The sequence below is a fragment of the Portunus trituberculatus genome, chromosome 30 (genome assembly GCF_017591435.1).
Source record: "Portunus trituberculatus isolate SZX2019 chromosome 30, ASM1759143v1, whole genome shotgun sequence".
Taxonomy (NCBI): Eukaryota; Metazoa; Arthropoda; class Malacostraca; order Decapoda; family Portunidae; genus Portunus; species Portunus trituberculatus.
This window is the reverse complement of record NC_059284.1, coordinates 11298222-11315963: the sequence shown is the minus strand read 5'-3', so window position 1 is coordinate 11315963 and position 17742 is coordinate 11298222. Positions and strand designations below refer to the sequence as shown.

Below are 17742 nucleotides of genomic sequence, written 5' to 3'. Positions count from 1 at the left end.
TGTGTGTGTGTGTGCCTTATCTTTCGTTATGAGGGAGCCCACCAGCTGGAACCACTGACACCCAGCTCCCAGCTGGAGGGTGTTGGAGGGGAAAGTGGCTGTGTGTGTGTGTGTGTGTGTGTGTGTGTGTGTGTGTGTAATTCACTATTCGCCCGGTAGTCACCCAGCCAACCTTCCCCATTACGGAGCAAGCTCAGAGCTCATAGAGCGATCTTCGGATAGGACTGAGACTGTGTGTGTGTGTGTGTGTGTTGCCTTATCTTTCGTTATTGGGGATTCCACCAGCTGGAACCACTGACACCCAGCTCCCAGCTGGAGGGTGTTGGAGGGGGAGGTGGCTGTGTGTGTGTGTGTGTGTCCTTTTCTTTCATGGTACTTAGTGTGTGTGTGTGTGTGTGTGTGTGATTCATTATGGTCGCCTGGTAGTCACCCAGCCAGCCTTCCCTATTACGGAACAAGCTCAGAGCACATAGACAGATCTTCGGATAGGACTCAGACTGTGTGTGTGTGTGTGTGTGTGTGTGTCGTTATTTCACCGTTCTGTATACGTTTCATCTCTGGCGTCCCTCTTTATTATCCTAGTCTGTCAACACAAACTGCAAGTAATAGCGTATAGCGAAATGTGTCCTATTCTTAGCGCTTATTGAGCAAGGGGAAGCTATGATATGTAGGAAACACATAGCCCGGAGCAAAGCAAGGTGCCTCTATCGCCTCGCCTCGCCCCGCCGTGTTAACCCCTGCAGTAACATGACGTGTTTTCATATTTATTCTGGCTATTGCTCAATGATTTTATACAGCTTCACAAACTTATGTGGGGATTAAAATAGTGAAAACTGGCCATTAATCTCTGACACCGTAGACCCTTCTTATTGTAAGCAAAATAATCTAATCACACAGAAACTATTGTAAAAATGCCACTTAAGGAATTAGACTCGACTCACTCAGACGCCCATAACTGAGTGCATGGCGGTAATTTGTGTTGGAGATCTTAATGACAACAGTGCCCACACAGATAGATTGAGAGTTTATGGACGACAGTAAAAACTATACCGACAGTAGTAATAGCAGTAGTAGTAGTAGTAGTAGTAGTAGTAGTAGTAGTAGTAGTAGTAGTAGTAGTAGTAGTAGTAGTAGTAGTAGTAGTAGTAGTAGCAGTAGTAGTAGTAGTAGTAGTAGCAGTAGTAGTAGTAGTAGTAGTAGTAGTAGTAGTAGTAGTAGTAGTAGTGGTAGTAGTAGTAGTAGTAGTAGTAGTAGTAGTAGTAGTAGCAGCAGCAGCAGCAGCAGCAGCAGCAGCAGCAGCAGCAGCAGTAGCAGTAGTACTAGTAATAGAAGTAGAAATGCAATGGTAAAATGCCGGCCAACTGCAGTGTTACTGCACCGCCAGACGCCAGTCCGTCAGACCGCCACCCGTCCCGGCCTCCGATCCGCCGTGTGGTGCCGACACATTATTCAGTCCTGGCATAGACGCTAAACAGTACAAGCGTCAAGCGGTACCGGAAAAATGATGCCGGCACATTCAGTCGTACCAGTACAGACGCGTCTCGCTGAGCTACCGAGACCGCGCCGACGCGCCAGGGCAGCTAGTCGGTACCAGTGTGGAGCGGTACCGAGAGTGAGAATGACTCAATGTTACCGTCTTACCCATCACCGCTCGCCTTGAACCACCTCCACGCTGTATGCTCAGTACCGTTTCGGCTATTTACTGGTATGAAAAAGTTTACCGGTACAGTACCGTTACGGCTGGTACCGATATTACCGGTACTGGTACCGGAACTTGCCCACCACTAGTCATTGCCAAGAGTCACCACTTGAGTCTTAATGAAATATACCTAGAGTAACGCATTCTGCAATAATCGAGTCATATTGAGCCGTCATGAAAATACCACAATAATAAGGTACTCTCACTGAAAGGTATAACGAAAGATAACTTCCAGGATGCCTTTTATTAGCAGCATAAAAGGAAGTTAGGGAACTCCGCTCCGCGCTGTCCTACCTCTTGCCTCAGTCAACCGTTGGCAAGGCTTGTTGTGGAGTGCGTGACTGTGTGCGGCACCCGCCCGTCCAGCCACTCGCCTTCACATTCCGTATTCACCTTAGCAATTGAAGCTGAGGCGAGTAGAATTCGTGTTTATCTATCATAACGATCATCCAGAGCAAGGTAAGTTCAAATGACAGTCAATATGTAATGAGTAATTAATCATTCACCAGACTACAGTAACCGTATCACCTGTTTCGCTTGTAGGTACCAATAAGTATCTCTTATCGTTACTCCTGAACCAGGCAGTGTCACACTCTAATATCACGTGTATATACCCAATGTATTCAAGACGTTTCATTGGTATTCAAGTGTTTTGTTAAGAAATATTGATATTTTTATGTGCGAATCGAGTAGTTACATTTTATCGATCCACGGAACTTTTTTTTTTTTCTTTTCTTTTCGAAGTTGCAACAAAAAATAACGAATCTACTGTAATACTTATCTCCGTTGATCTTCACTTATATCCTCTGTGGAACTGGTGTGCTATGACATGGTAATAACCTTCCGTATCTAGCCTGCCGGCCTCACGCACCGTGACCCATAGCAACATTCATCGACTCCCACGCAGCTGCATGACCTCTGCTGAGGCTTCAGATTGTTAAGACGTGATGTGAAGTGTGGCTCCACAAAACCAACATTTCCAGATCTTACCTATAGTTTTTTTGGTTTCTAAGTAGATTAAATGCATTGGTATTTGTTATTTTTTTTACATTAATAATCATAACTATTTTATTTCTGAAAACGTATGATCATAATAACAAATTAACCTGCTATCTGATGTCAGTTAGATTCGTTGCATGCTGCACAAACTTTGTTCTCTGGTCATAGATCGATTTTTCAACAAGATGATAGAAAATTTAGCATGCAGTGTGGGCCACAATATGTAGATGCATCACCTGTATTCTAATGGTGCTTACGTTATCTACTATTATAATAGCCTATTTGAACTTGCAGGTGCAGTATAACGACCCTGTATCAACAAGTGTGAAGATAATGGGGCAGGAAAGGATCAACCTGGATGCCCCCCGGTACAGCCAGTCTGAATTCACTGGACGACTGAGACACTTCCTGGGTATCACGGACTGGCGGCTCTGCTTTAAGAGTGATGCTGAGCTGAACCATGCCAAGGACATCCTTCAGAAGTACAGGTACACTGCAAGCTTTCTGAAACGGCTAAAATTTCACTATTTAATCATATTCTTGTTATCCTATGCTAGTGATCTGTGCTGGTTTTGGAATTCAATAGTATTTTGTGATTTCAGTTTCATGCTTCAGTTACTTACAATTTTAGTTATTCACTGCTATGTAATCTACATATTACACTGGATTTAACTATTCTTAGTTTTGTTCTAAATATACATGTACTAAATTAAGTTTGAATAATATGTAAGCACAATAGAGTTATGATTTCATGACATCTACAGATTGGGCCAGGAGCCACCAGGCACAACGGAAGAGGTGATCTGGCAGGCCAAGAGAGTCTATGAGTCGGCTTTCCATCCTGACACAGGAGAGAAACAAAACCTTATTGGGCGCATGAGCTTCCAAGTTCCGGGCGGCATGCTGCTCACTGGAGCCATGTTAACCTTCTACAAGTGAGCATTACAATTACTGGTCATCTGTTTTAATTTGTTTGTGTGAGTGTACTTTGTGTGCATGGGAGAAATTCTGCACATGCTGGTGTATATAATAAAGCACTAGTAGCTTTCATAATTTTCAGCATACTAGACCACAGTAAAAGATACAGATTATGTATTTCAAACCATTCTATGCACATACCATGAACATTCTACTATCCAAGCAGTTAAGCCAGATACAGAATTATCTGCCTTCATCTCTCCCTCTCTGTTGAAATTAGTATGAGTATCATCAGGGCTGTCATGTTTAGTAGTATAGGCTTCTGTTTATATAAATGGTATAAAGCAGGGGTTCTCAAACTTTTTAGCTCATTGACCCGCCAATGAAGTTTCAGATTTTCTATTGACCTTCTAGCTTTTAATTCAAGGGAAAAACTCTGATGCCAAAATCAGTATGAGTAGTAGTAGTAGTAGCAACTATGAAGTATGATAAAAAGGTATCACACAGTAAGAAAATATGTTGAGGTATACAAGTACATTATTCATCGACCCCCTTTCGAGCCCTTGGCTATTCATCGACCCCTTGGATGTTCCGATCGACCCCTGGGGGTCGACATCAACCACTTTGAGAACCCCTGGTATAAAGCATCAATTTTGCACTCAAAATAGTTTCCTTGGTCATCCTTTAGGTCCACCTCAGCTGTTGTGTTCTGGCAGTGGGCTAACCAGTCATTCAATGCCCTTGTCAACTACACAAATCGGAATGCAAAGTCTCCGCTGACTGTTGAACAGATGGGGATTGCATACGTGTCAGCAACTACTGCAGCTCTGGCAACAGCTCTTGGTCTTAAAAGTTATTTGAGTGGTCGAGTGTCCAGTCTTGTGCAGGTTAGATGGTGATTTTGTACACCAAACTGACATTTCTCTTGTATGGAAATAGATGTGATAAAATATCAGAATATGTCTCCTTTCTTCTGTTGTCATTAAAAACAAGAATTACAGTAGTAATATTCTCCCAGCATGCTGACAAGCTTTGTTCCCCAGTCAAAGTGTGATGCATGTTACATTGTGGAAAATCTTTCTTGAATATTAAGTTAAGTTTGGGTGGCTTAAAACTTTATGGTACTTTTAATTTTTGCAACTTGCTGATCCTTGACTCACTTCTTCAGAGGTATGTGCCATTTGCAGCAGTGGCAGCAGCTAACTGCATCAACATTCCCTTGATGCGTCAAAACGAGATAGTGAATGGCATTGTTGTGTGTGATGAGAATGGAAATGAACTTGTTAATTCTAAAGTAAGTATGGCCTGCTGAGTAACTTAAGATACAGACTGAAATATTTCTTTGCATGGAGTTTGTTGGAAACAGTGAATGAGGTTTACTCTACATACTAAGGAATTTATGCACTGAACTAGTAAGGTGGATTACTTAATGTGTTGTCTTCCTCTGCCGAGGTAAAACAACATGCATGTAGTATATCTGGTGCATTGTACTATAATGTCTGTATGTTCTTAGTAATAAGCCAACAATATCTTTCCTTACCCCTAGGTGGCAGCTGCAAAGGGCATCTCTCAAGTGGTCTTTTCTCGCATCTTCATGGCAGCTCCAGGCATGACTATCCTTCCAGTGATTATGGAACGTCTGGAAAAGCAAAACTGGCTTCGGAATTATCCAAAACTCAATGCACCATTCCAGATGTTAATGTGTGGTGTAATACTCACATTCATGACTCCTACAGCCTGTGCGGTCTTCAACCAGCGTTGGTAAGTTCCACTAAGTGGCTACATCAACACTTATTCTGTTAGCTGTGTGATGAATGCAGGTGAGTGATAGAGAATCCACTTCTCTCCCTACTCAAAGAAAAGTCACAAATTTTAACAAAGTAATTGCTGTAATGAAGGACAACCATTGTCAGTTTCATCATATGTCAGTATTCAGACAGTGTTATTCTTTTCAGCTCAATCAGCACTGCAACCTTAGCCCGACTAGAGCCTGATGCTCATAAAGAGCTGGAGAAGAAGTGTGCAGGAAACATGCCAGCTGTGGTGTACTTCAACAAGGGACTGTAACAAGTGCAGCATTCCTTGCTCATCAAGGGGACAAGGTTGTGGGTTTGTAATGTTGCCCACTTGGGAATCACATAGGTTTTATTTGTTTTGCTCATTAAATGGTGGTGGGATTGAATTTAATCTGCAGGAAACTTGTAAATAATAAAAGATGAATTACTGTGATTCACTGATATTAATGGTTTTCAGTATAGGTAAGTCTAGGTACATTTTTTAAATTTCATACAAGTTTACATGCATACCAGAAAACCATATAATAGAAGTAACTAGCACAACATATTTGGTATTACTGAATATTTTAGTGTAATGATGCCAATAGGTCAGTCAAGGAAGCAGTGTTTCATGTGAGATCTCCTTCCTTTGAATTCCTTCCAGGTGCAATACAAACACAAGTATTCTTTGCTCTACACATACTCTTACTGTCTCACAGCCACCTCACTGACTAGATTCTCTATATGAAGAACATTTACTCTGCTTCCTGCAATCCTCTTGAACACTTGTTTCTTCAGTTTTAGTATAATTCAAATTGTACAATAATTCTGTTCGACATGACGCATAAGTTATGTAAAGTTTGTACTATAGACCAATGCTTATGTTTGCTACTTTTCTAAGGGCTTCCACAGCAGACATACCTTCCAGGTGACAAAGATAGTGGTACACATAATGTATGAATGAAACATACCACTTCAACATGATTAGTGGTATAGTGTACTTGTAATGAAATTATTCGTGATGTATATACACTATGTACAACAGCACATAGCATGAATTGAATATGTGCACAATGTGATATGCACATTCATGAGATATCTAATTGCATTAACTGAGCTTAGCAGGATAAAGCTTCATTACTCAGGGCATGTTAAATGAATTAAGTTAAATAGACACCTCAACATAAAGTGATCTCAGCATAGTTCCTCACGTCATACAGTGATATTTTATGTATTGTGTGTTTAATTTTCCTTGTGAGCCTAAACCAGTTTGGTTTTTCTCAGAATATCATTCACAAACCACAAGATGTCTTATCTACCAATATCTGATGCATATTATTAGGAAATGTACACAGAGAATGACCATATTATAATCTTCCATTTACCTTTTCCCTACCAGTGCAGGCTCTAATCTGATCCTCTCCTTCTTTCTTCCCTTTCTTTCTTGTACACCAGTAACCTGTCCTTCCAGTCCTGAGAGTCATTATATTGCATCTGTTACATGTATCTTATTCATGTACAATCTCTTTGTTATCTGCTGTTGTTTCTTGATTGTAAATCTGTTATACTCTTCTCATAAATTTCACTATCCATTCTCCTCATGTTTTCAAGTAACTGATTTTAATTGGTTAGCTTTCTGACCTTTGTCTTTCACTTCACACTCAGCTCTTGCTTACATGTGATTGCTGGCAGTGCCATTCACTGCATTGTGATAATTGATAGGAAGGGCATGTACTGTACATTCCTGAACAACACTGGATAGGGTAACTAAAAAGAAGTGGATAAAGAGACAAAAATAGGAAGATAAATAAACCCCCCCCATAAACTGGAAAGAAATGGAAGGAAGGTATAGTAACTGGAAACTAGGAATGCTCAAGATAAAAGACGGAGATGGGGAATATATGCGTGTGAAAGATGGAACACACTAGCTTGAAGAAGGAAATCTGAAATGCATGAAGTACATGTGAGCAATAAATGAAGGAATTAAAGGAGAAAGGATCACTGCTTTATCTTGAGGAATAAGCATAAAAATGATCATGTGCTGTATTTGAAACTGAGGCATAGACACAAGTATAAGGTAACATTAAGGTCCATCACAGCCATGCTTAGTATGGTAAAATTTTAAAGGAGTGTGTTACATACTTTTAAGAATATGGAAATACATCAATATATTAAGTAAGATTTCATCTTTTTATAACTTGCAGATTATTCTCTTAAGCTACAAGGGAATAAATCATGGTTACAGTACCTATATGTAAATACTGTAGTAAACACTTTATAGTCTTCCAAACAATACGAGTGTGTATAAGTAACTAAACTCACTGGTTTCATCTGAGGAAATAGACCATAGCAAAGATGTCTTTCAAGTAATCCCTTCCTGGCAGTGTGGCATATGTATTCATTAATAATTAAAATACATCTATTTATAGACTCTGCTGACCTGCCATATTTTTATATATGGCCATGAATATTTCAAACACATCTATATATTTACAGACTAGCAGATTTGAAGATACATAATGCATCACACACACACACACACACACACACACACACACACACACACACAGTATATATAATGAAGAGATGAGCTGACAAATACTCATTTTTGAAATGTCTTAACACAACCAAGAAGGGCTAAGTATAAAGGATTCAGAAATGATATTCATAAAAACTATAACTAATACTACTTACATTATATAAAACATTATTTACTCCTAACTAAACTAACTATATTTCACACACTATTTGGTTTGCAGAGCACCAAGATGGGTGACTAAAGTTTAGATGTGTTAACATTCCCATAACAAATGTGTTACAAGTGTGCTATTTGTTAAGTATTAACAATGTAGACCAAATGTGTTCAGTGTTACAAGGGGAATTCTCTGTAATGAATAAATCAATCTACAGATGAATCTGTAGTTTAATTAAATATAAATTATGTATATATAATATGTCTATATTAGAGACTAGCGTCCCTCTATGAACATCAGGACAAAGGTTAAACCGAATTACTACTTCCCTCAGTATCTTACCTTATCAAAAGAACAAACACATTTCTTCTTGTCCCTTTTAGTCGCCTTTCATGACACACAGGACATACAGACATGCATTTGGTGCTGCTGTGGGATTGGCTATAAGATTAACAACCTACAGTGACTGCACTGGAGGTAGTATGCTTCACACTATACGTAGTAGGTAGTGTATTGTATCCCTTTGTCCAAATAAATGAATTATAGCTATAAAAACAAAATACGAAAATACTTTAAGGAGTGGCATTTACTATTTTCACTAACCAGTCACAATTTCTGTACAAAACTTACATACTATTATGGCAATTACCATAGATTATGTAAATACAACACTCAACTAGGCACTCACAGCCTGGTTTTGGCAATATGAAAGTTTTGATTATTATCTTTGCAAGCTGATACACTCTACTACTCATTACACAAATGGCCAAAGCACCAAGTAATTACAGGCTTCAAATATCCATACCTAATAAACAGAGGGAGCTCCACCTGATTTTGAAGCTTATAAACAACATTTCGTAAAAAGTTAGAAGGTTACTTACAGTCTAGCTATAAAACTCAGTAAGCAAAAAAATATGTAACAAAATGACTGGAGAGACAACTGCTGATGATATTCTCATAGTAAGACAGACCAATAGAATTTCATGATGCAAATGAAACCAAATTTCTCATAACAGAAGAATATAGAGTCTGGAATTACCAAGACATGATAACCCTGTTAGGGAGTGGGATACAACAGTAACAGAAAGCTAGTGGGTAAGTGATGCAGTAATACTTTGAAAAGCTAGTAGATGATCACTGTATAATCTTTTTGTACTGTATTTAGTAGTTTTTCTCAAGTAGCTATATATTTGCTTGATCTTACTATACTACTAGATCTCACCAAAACTGGACAATTGAACCTCCAATGCAGTGACTAGAACACATGAATGCATATGGACCTGTCATTTGTACTCAGGATCATGATTCACCTGCAAATTGTATTCCAACACCAAAAACATGAAAATACTATGACAGTTAGTGTGGGAAAACTTATGATCAGTTCACTTCATTCAATTCTGGAGACCATTACTTCATGATGTAGTGGACAAAGTAAGTAGGCAAGTGTTACTTGACTGTGGTGAGGCCTGAAGTCTGCCACACATTCCATGCCATGTTGTGGACTGGCACTGCTGGCTGAGCATGGTGTGGCTGCACTTTTCTTTGAATAGCTGCCTGCATCTTTTTCTTCAAAAAAGCAAACAATGGCATTTTAGTTTTAAGACTGAAATTTTCAACAATAAATATTCACCACACTGTGCACATACTGTACATATATAATGTTAACATGATCTTAGGAAGCATGTACACAATGATTCAAGCAAAGGAGAACAGTATGTAACATGTAATGTTATTGTATAAGCAGTGTGCTGCACAACACTGTAAGATTATTTTTCATTATGCAACCACATGGACACTGTAACTCACTCATATCTATGTACAGCTTTCCTTTTCTAGAAGTTAATCTGTAGTCAAGATTAAACTTGAAGAGAAAAGCAAATAAAGCAACAAGTCACCATCTCCTTATTAATTTCCTGAAGATAAAAATAAATAAATAAATAGAGTAAATAAATAATAACAATAATGGAAATAATTAGATATATTAATAAAGAGAAGGTTGTGACAACTTTTTGGCATCTGAAGAGAGCAACACCGCCCCCTAACGGCACCAGCACCACGGTGTCTCAAGCAAAGGATTGCAGGAACAAATGGTCACCCAACAACACATCATGGCCCGTATCTCACAAAAACAATTCACAACCTAATACATACTTGATAAATAGCTGATGGGATACTCAGGGGATAGGAACCTGCAGAATAAAGGGTACAGAGGTGTGACATAGATACATATATTTGGCAAATCTCTCTCTCTCTCTCTCTCTCTCTCTCTCACACACACACACACACACATACTTATTAGCTAGCTCTTAGACTGTTCCTTCACAAGTGGTTCAGCCATTTCCACATCTGGTACCTTTGCCCTTCCCTTCTCCACCTCATCCAGCCGGCCTCTGTTTACCACTGGGTTCTGGGCATACATGAAGGTTGCATACGTCACCAGACCAATGGCCATCACTGTCCACATGTCAATGGGAATGGAGAATATGATCTGTTGGAGGAAAATGTGGGATGTGTGGTATTGCTGTATGAGAGTTAATTTTATAAGGCACTGTGTGAATTGTCTAACTATGTAATACCTATCTTTGTAATGTAATGTGATGATGAAAACCTACAATTCTTGAAGAAAATTTAAGGTTTACATCCTATGTAAAAAAAGCAATATATTATTCGACAACTCCCATTTTCAAATAACATAAGGAAGGCCTGATAGCTCACAGCATGTCACAAGACAGCTGGAGGCAATGGTGTCAAGTAAAAAATCAAAGGACATAGTACACACAAAACACACCCATGAGAGAATGGCGATGAACACCAGCTCAAGGGCTGAGGCAAATGTCTTGAGGATAGAATTCAGGTTTTTGAGGAACAGGCTTGTCACGATGCCCACTGCAGCATTATTCAGGATTATCACCACCACACTTGGCCTCCACACCTTCAAGGAAACAAAACCATATATTTAGATTTGGGGCTTTGCATTTGTTGAACCTTTCATAAAAATCAGCAGATCTTATGAAGGTCAGCCACTCCCTGCTATTTATGGGATGAGTGAGGATAGATTAGGTTAGATAGACATATGGCATGATAAGGTAGAATGGACTGGATCAATTCACTTAACCTAATCTATAAAAACACCCAAAAAGCAGCCTTGGTATTGTCAATGTTTCTGTGCAATCCACTAACATCCATAAAAAAATGTCATAAACCTAACAAAACACCAGCTGCACTTGAAATCAAACCTGTGACAGAGCAAATGAGGTGAAGGCAGATGTCAGCTCCCCCCGGATGGCCAACACTGCCCCACCACAGAGGATGGAGTCAATGTACATGAAGATATTTTGCATCATGATGGGCACCTCCACTCCTGTGTCCTTCAGCAGCTTCTCATTATACACTCCAGCAAGGCAGGAACAAAAAATCTATGAAAATGAAGAAGAAAAATGTAACATTGATTTACATTATATATAGCAGCAAAGGCACGTTTCCTCAAGTATTTGTAAATTATTAAGTGAAACCATGAGAATGATTCGAAGTTATTTCCTGTTTTTTTCAACACTTACTTTTTGTGATCAGCAATGAAACCTCACCTCACCTGGACTAGAAGGAGTAGAGTGTAGACAGAGGAGAGGTTAGACAGTACAGTGGCCACTCCTGTTGTGGGTTCTGTCACCACATCACTGGGTTTTTTCTTGCTTGTGCTGAGTTGCTTGATGACACAACCCACAGTCAAGATAATGAGGGACACCCATTGCCTTTTGCTCAGCTGCTTCTTGAAAATCACCTGAGAGAATGGATTGCAATGGTTCAGATCAAAACACACACACACACACACACACACACACACACACACACACACACACACACACACACACACCACACATTTGAACACCTGTAGCAGGCAATATCTTCAAACAACACACACACACAGCTACCACATCTACTATTACTACAACTACTTCTATCACTAGCACAAAACAAAGTAAGGTACATCCTTCCTTGCTTTCTACTGTACCTGGAAGACTATGCCTGTGACCACAACCCTTAGCTGAAGCAACATGAAGTAGGTGGTGGGGTCAAATGCAGCAAGGTTGACAAAGGCAAGATTGTTGTAAAGGCAGTACAGGAGAGCAGGCACCATGTATAACACCAGGACTGTAAGTGGAGCAAATATTTCATTTCTGGGCCCAGAGTGCAATCCTATCAGGTGTTAGTTTGCCATCCACAGGTGCACACAAGATCAAAACAAGAATGATGTATCTCTTAGAAGAAAATGTAATGCTAAATTTGATATGCATTCTCTCTCTCTCTCTCTCCCAGTTTTTTGAGTGCACCAGTGAGGAAAACCACAAGGGCTTGTAGAAAAAGAAGCATATACAGAAGGTACATGTGAACATATATGCTTATGACCACCAATGTACATGTGATATATCCCTTTCATGCTCCTCTGGTTATTTCCATATTTCAAGTTACAAGCACAAGTTAGCTATTCCTATTGATAAACCAGTACCCGAGTAAAAAGGAGACAAGCAACCACTGCGTTCATAGATTGGCATTAAATTTTGGTGCTGAAGGTGAAAACAGATGCTGTGTCCAAAGTAATGTGGCTCCCAAAGGTCTAACATAAAAAATGGCTTCAGGAATAAGAACCATTTTTGCTTGACTCTTTAAATAACCTTCATACTGAAAACTTCTCATCTAGTTGACATTTGTTCTTTGAAAAATTTAGTAGGACCAATTTCACCAGGAATTTTGCTAGACCAAGAATGAAAACCACTCTTAGCTATCATCTTATAAGGACTGCATTTGTTTAAAGGGAGATTCAAGAATGATGACAATAAATCTTAATCATTAAAAAAAGCCATCCACATAACACAAACAATACTTGTCCTGCACTTCAATAACTGTGGACAAAAATAGTCTCACTATACACAATTTCAAAACACACATAAATAAATCCAACCACAATATGGTAATGGAAGCTCTCATCCCTAAAACATGATACATCCTTCCATGCATCCGAGGAATATGAAAGACATGAAATGGAAGAATTTTACTCACTCTGGGCATGGAGTTTGACGTCACCTAAAAGTTTGCATATGGAGTTGCTGGAAAGGGAAAATGAGCAAAGATTTAAAAGTCATTGAAGTCAAAGAATAGATAATATATAAATACTCACTTGTTCTGAAGTAATAGCACATTTATACAAGATTCATTGCACTTCCCTAAACCCCGAAAAGATCTGCTGGCTGACAAAACAAGGTAATAATATATAATGATTAAATATATATGTATATTGCACTATTTTTCCAGCCTCCATAATACTACTCATTCAATTTACTACAGGAAAATTTGAGATAGAGACCTTGCTTCACTCATTTTTATATATTGTTTCCAGATTTTGCCATCATGTCCTCCTTTCCTCCTGTATTACTGCTAACAAGCTTACTCCATTCACTCTATTTCAAGTGACTCCTACAGGGCACCACCTCACCACTCCACTCACTCCTTCAGGTAAATGAGGATGGAGGCAATCAGCTTGGTAACCTCTGTGAACAGCACCACCGTCACTGTGTTGTAGCTGTAGCTGCTGTCGGCGCGCTGTGAGGCCGTCACCGTGATGCCTGAGGAGTGTAGACCTGTTACTACATTACTGTTGCTTAGGTTCACCACCCACCTCACTATAGTCTGTCTACCCTAAAGTGGCTTCTGGGTCTCAGTCTAAATAGTGTCCCAAAGGAATGTGTGGTTGTCAGATCTTGAGGAAAACCGTAGTCTGTCCTCGTGATAAGTGCGTAGATCAACAGAAAACAAGTATTATTCACCTAAAATCAATTATATCATCAACAAGCTACACTATGCTTTGAACCCAGGAGCCATTTCAGAGTAGACAGACTATAATGAAGGTTTTGTCATCTTATTTGATACAGGTAGAGGTATACAGGTACAGATAGAACCATACAGGTACAGGTAAAGGGATACAGGTGTTCCACAGGTAATGGTGGAAACAGAAGCAAAACAGGTGAGATAAGCTGCAACACATCACTTTCAGTTCCACATCTACCTGTACACACCTGAAGCAAAGTGACCTCTAACCTAACCTAACCTGAACCTGATTGACAGTTGTTTTAATGTGAAGTGAAATGAGTGTGTGTCACTCCGGAGGTAGGATGGAGAGAAGGAAAACATTGTTAGGTGTGTTGTAATACTTTCTGAGACACACTGTATGAATGGGGTTGAAAAAATACTGATAATAAAAGTCTCTATTTGATAAGAGATAATAATTATCATTATTTCACGGCCAATAAAGGAAAATTAAAGTAAATGGAATAAATCACACTTCTACTCATGATAAATATGAAAGACTTATTATTTATCTGCCTTAAAGATACTAACACTCAAAACAGCCATTTCACACTTAATAAAGGGTTAAAAACTTGACTACTACTTATATTAATGGTACAGTTACACCCAAAACACACCGAACACACGGTAGCATTGCATCCTTGGAGTCTGATAAATTCTAACCATTGCATCACATCATACTTAACGAGACACTTCCTCCCACCACCACCACTTATCAGTAAACTTTCGGAAACAAGCATCCATCTCTTTTTCCTACCTTGATTGATGAATAATGCCATGTAAACGATGAATATGATGAAGCTGTACGGCGTGGGGAATAATGCCTCCCATCTCTTCCTATACTGGCCGTAAGATAAATTCATGTCAACAGCGGGAGCAACACAACCTCACACTTTACTGGTTGTCATGACACTGGCAGCGAGAGGTCTCAGAAGTGTGTTTCAGCAGTTGCTTATGTTGTGTTTTGCGTGCTAGCTTTTATACCCACAGGTGTGTGTATATTAACCCTGTAAGATCAAAGGTTATTGGATGTTGCACTATGGTGGATGAAGCTGCCAGTGAGGTTCATGTGGCAAAAGAAAGCAGTGGATTAGATAAGAAGAGGGAGAAATGATGCAATGCGATACGGGTCACAAAATTTAGCACGGTGTCCTGCTATACAAACACACTAGGTCAATGAAGGAAAGACAAAATAAAACAGTGAAATAGGGAAGAAGGGAAAAATCATACAATACGATACAGGTCACAAGAAGAAGATTTAGCACAGCTGCTCGCCACACACAATACTAATGAACGAATAAACGGGAGACATTTCGTCGCGCATAGCAACAAAACGTGTCTGCCATACAAATTCTCGTTATTTTAAGCATTCAATGAGGCCAGAGATGGATGGATATCAAGGATTCTATAAACTCTGTATATTCCTTGGTGGATATGTATGAATAGGTTGATGGAGGGTCAGAATTTGGATTGGTGAGTGTGGGTGTGTGCAGGTACGATATGAGTGGATGGATGGGTGAGTGGATCAGACTGTGGGATTTGACTGGGTGGATGGATGGCTGGAATAGTGCATGGAGGTAGGTGCCGGCGTGGGTGAGTCGGTGGATAGATGGGTGGAGTGGCTGTGGGTGGATAGGTGTGAGTGGATGAGATTGAGTGGTCAGTACTGTGTCTGTACATGACATTACATTTGTTACGAAGTCTGATTGCATGAATGTTACATCAAGAGAGAGAGAGAGAGAGAGAGAGAGAGTGTATTAAGCTGCGTTTTTTAATGCCCCTACGGCTAGACCTCGCCTTAAGGCAGGCTTAAGCAAAACCTGGGACAATGGAAAACGGGCCTGCTAGACCTTTGATCACGTGACCAGGCACCAGCTGACAGATGACAACAATAAAGATGGCAGACGAACAGGAAGTGCAAGATATGCTGCAGCTTTATAACTTATCTTTCCTACATAACATAACATAACATAACAAATAATAGGATAACAAAGGGCCACCAGGGCCCATCTAGGTTATCCTGTATCAGTCGCACAGCGACCTCGTCATCAGTACTTAAAGTTACACTTACAAGTACACAATACATTATATACTAATTCTAAATATTTGGCCCATTAACAGGGTAAGTCCTGCAGCGAAATCCTCTACAATTTGTGGTCCCCATACATGGGGATCATGTCTTGTTTAACTATAGTAAATTTCTTATAAAAACTATCATGCAGCGCTATACATAATTATAAATCTAATAAATTTAAGTGCTTATCTAATCTGTTTTTAAACATTGTCAAACTAGTGCTATTTACAACCGTCTCTGGCAATGCATTCCAGAAGTCTACCACCCTATGACTAAAGAAATATTTTCTTATATCTAACCTGCAGCCTTGCTTTCTAATCTTCCTGCCATGATTTGTAGTCCTACTTCCCTCCTCTAAGGTAAAGAAAGATCTCACATCTATGTAGTTTGTATCTGAGAACATTTTAAATATCCCCTCTTATACATCTCCTCTCAAATGAAAACATGTTTAATGCCTTTAATCTATCTCTATACTCCAGGCGCTTCAAAGCTGGTATCATCCTAGTTGCTATCTTTCCTCCCTGCATCAACAGTCCAGTCCATCATGTTTCCAGACTTGCCAGAGATACCAGAAGATACTGAAACAGCATTCAGTTTGGTGCAGAACTATCAACAGCAGCTAATGGAACATTCATTCGTCATGTCTTATTTGTTTATTTACATGTGACGTCACAACTGGCTAGCGGAAAGTCGAGCCTGCTCTGCAGCTGGCTTGAGTTTGGCCGGCTCTGCCTTAAGGCGGGCTACGCTCTGGCTCAAGTTTGGGGACATGAAAGAACACAAAATGACGTCAGCCTTAAGCCAGGCTTAAGGCTGCCTTAAGCGTGGACTATCAAAAACGCGCCTTTACACAAATAAATACTTGGAATTATTTAAATGAAAAGTTATAAACATCTGAACACTCGCCCTCATTTTATTTACTCAACACTTGTACAACTGAAATATCCTCAATATATGCTAATATCAGGGATGTGCTAAACAAGTCATCGAACTATACTGTAATAATCAAGCAAGTACGGCCACATCATACCTCTTCCCCGCAACCTTAGCTCAGCCACTGGTGTACGAATTTTAGGATTCAATACAAACTTCATTGGTATGCTCGACTGTCCAGTATTGATGTCCTTGAGTGACGCTGAAAAGAGCAAGGAATTCCTTGTAAACACATGCAATTACAGGGATGGTAAAACAAACTATATAAATGATTACTTGGATTCAGTGCGTATAACTGTACCGTACTGCCCAAGCCCCAGGGTCAAACGGCAAGTCACAGAAACAACGTACCTACATACACCATGACCCGATTAACCGTGGATTTCTTTCCTAGAGTAAACGTAACTTTCTAAAAACCAGAGTAGGAAAAGAAATGCGGGGAATTCTGTTCAGCCTCTCCTGCAGAGAAACAGCTACGGTCAGGGAACAGTAAAGAACTTAAAGAAAAATCATATTTCGTTCCTCTTTTAAAATGAATAACACACACACACACACACACACACACACACACACACACACACACACACACCAGCATAATGACAAACTCGAGTGGAATGCTTTAAGTTCTGGGGGAGGCAAGGAATGCATGTACGAGTAATAAGGTACAAGACTTACGCCGACCATCCCGCCAAGCTGCTCCCTAATGTTCGCTCAATCCACCCACTCTATGCACGACGCAGCTTAACACTCTTTGTCATTATTCAGATACGTTACAGAAAACAGTGGAGCTTT

The 17742-nt window shown here is 39.7% G+C and overlaps 2 protein-coding genes across 6 annotated transcripts; one reads left to right on the top strand and one right to left on the bottom strand.

The window, feature by feature from the left end:
* The first annotated feature begins 2000 nt into the window (after nucleotides 1-2000).
* On the top strand, nucleotides 2001-8306 carry LOC123510891 (sideroflexin-2-like). Of its 2 annotated transcripts, none has more exons than XM_045266353.1 (7): nucleotides 2001-2111; nucleotides 2993-3186; nucleotides 3463-3633; nucleotides 4305-4503; nucleotides 4785-4910; nucleotides 5163-5377; nucleotides 5572-8306. In XM_045266353.1, the coding sequence occupies exons 2-7, from the start codon at nucleotides 3032-3034 to the stop codon at nucleotides 5681-5683; spliced, it is 978 nt and encodes a 325-aa protein (XP_045122288.1). In that variant the 5' UTR covers nucleotides 2001-2111; nucleotides 2993-3031; the 3' UTR covers nucleotides 5684-8306. The 2 variants fall into 2 exon arrangements, with proteins under 2 accessions (XP_045122288.1, XP_045122287.1); XM_045266352.1 differs by having other exon boundaries at nucleotides 2001-2158.
* LOC123510890 (UDP-galactose transporter senju-like) lies at nucleotides 7421-17126 on the bottom strand. Of its 4 annotated transcripts, XM_045266348.1 has the most exons (10): nucleotides 17048-17126; nucleotides 14701-14950; nucleotides 13585-13702; nucleotides 13140-13186; nucleotides 12094-12233; nucleotides 11674-11862; nucleotides 11321-11500; nucleotides 10873-11016; nucleotides 10438-10572; nucleotides 7421-9650 (listed from the first exon to the last, which is right to left on the bottom strand). In XM_045266348.1, the coding sequence occupies exons 2-10, from the start codon at nucleotides 14804-14806 to the stop codon at nucleotides 9531-9533; spliced, it is 1179 nt and encodes a 392-aa protein (XP_045122283.1). In that variant the 5' UTR covers nucleotides 14807-14950; nucleotides 17048-17126; the 3' UTR covers nucleotides 7421-9530. The 4 variants fall into 4 exon arrangements, with proteins under 4 accessions (XP_045122283.1, XP_045122284.1, XP_045122282.1 ...); XM_045266349.1 differs by lacking the exon at nucleotides 17048-17126 and having other exon boundaries at nucleotides 7421-9997; nucleotides 14701-15004; XM_045266347.1 differs by lacking the exon at nucleotides 17048-17126 and having other exon boundaries at nucleotides 14701-15004.
* Between the last annotated feature and the right edge of the window lie 616 nt (nucleotides 17127-17742).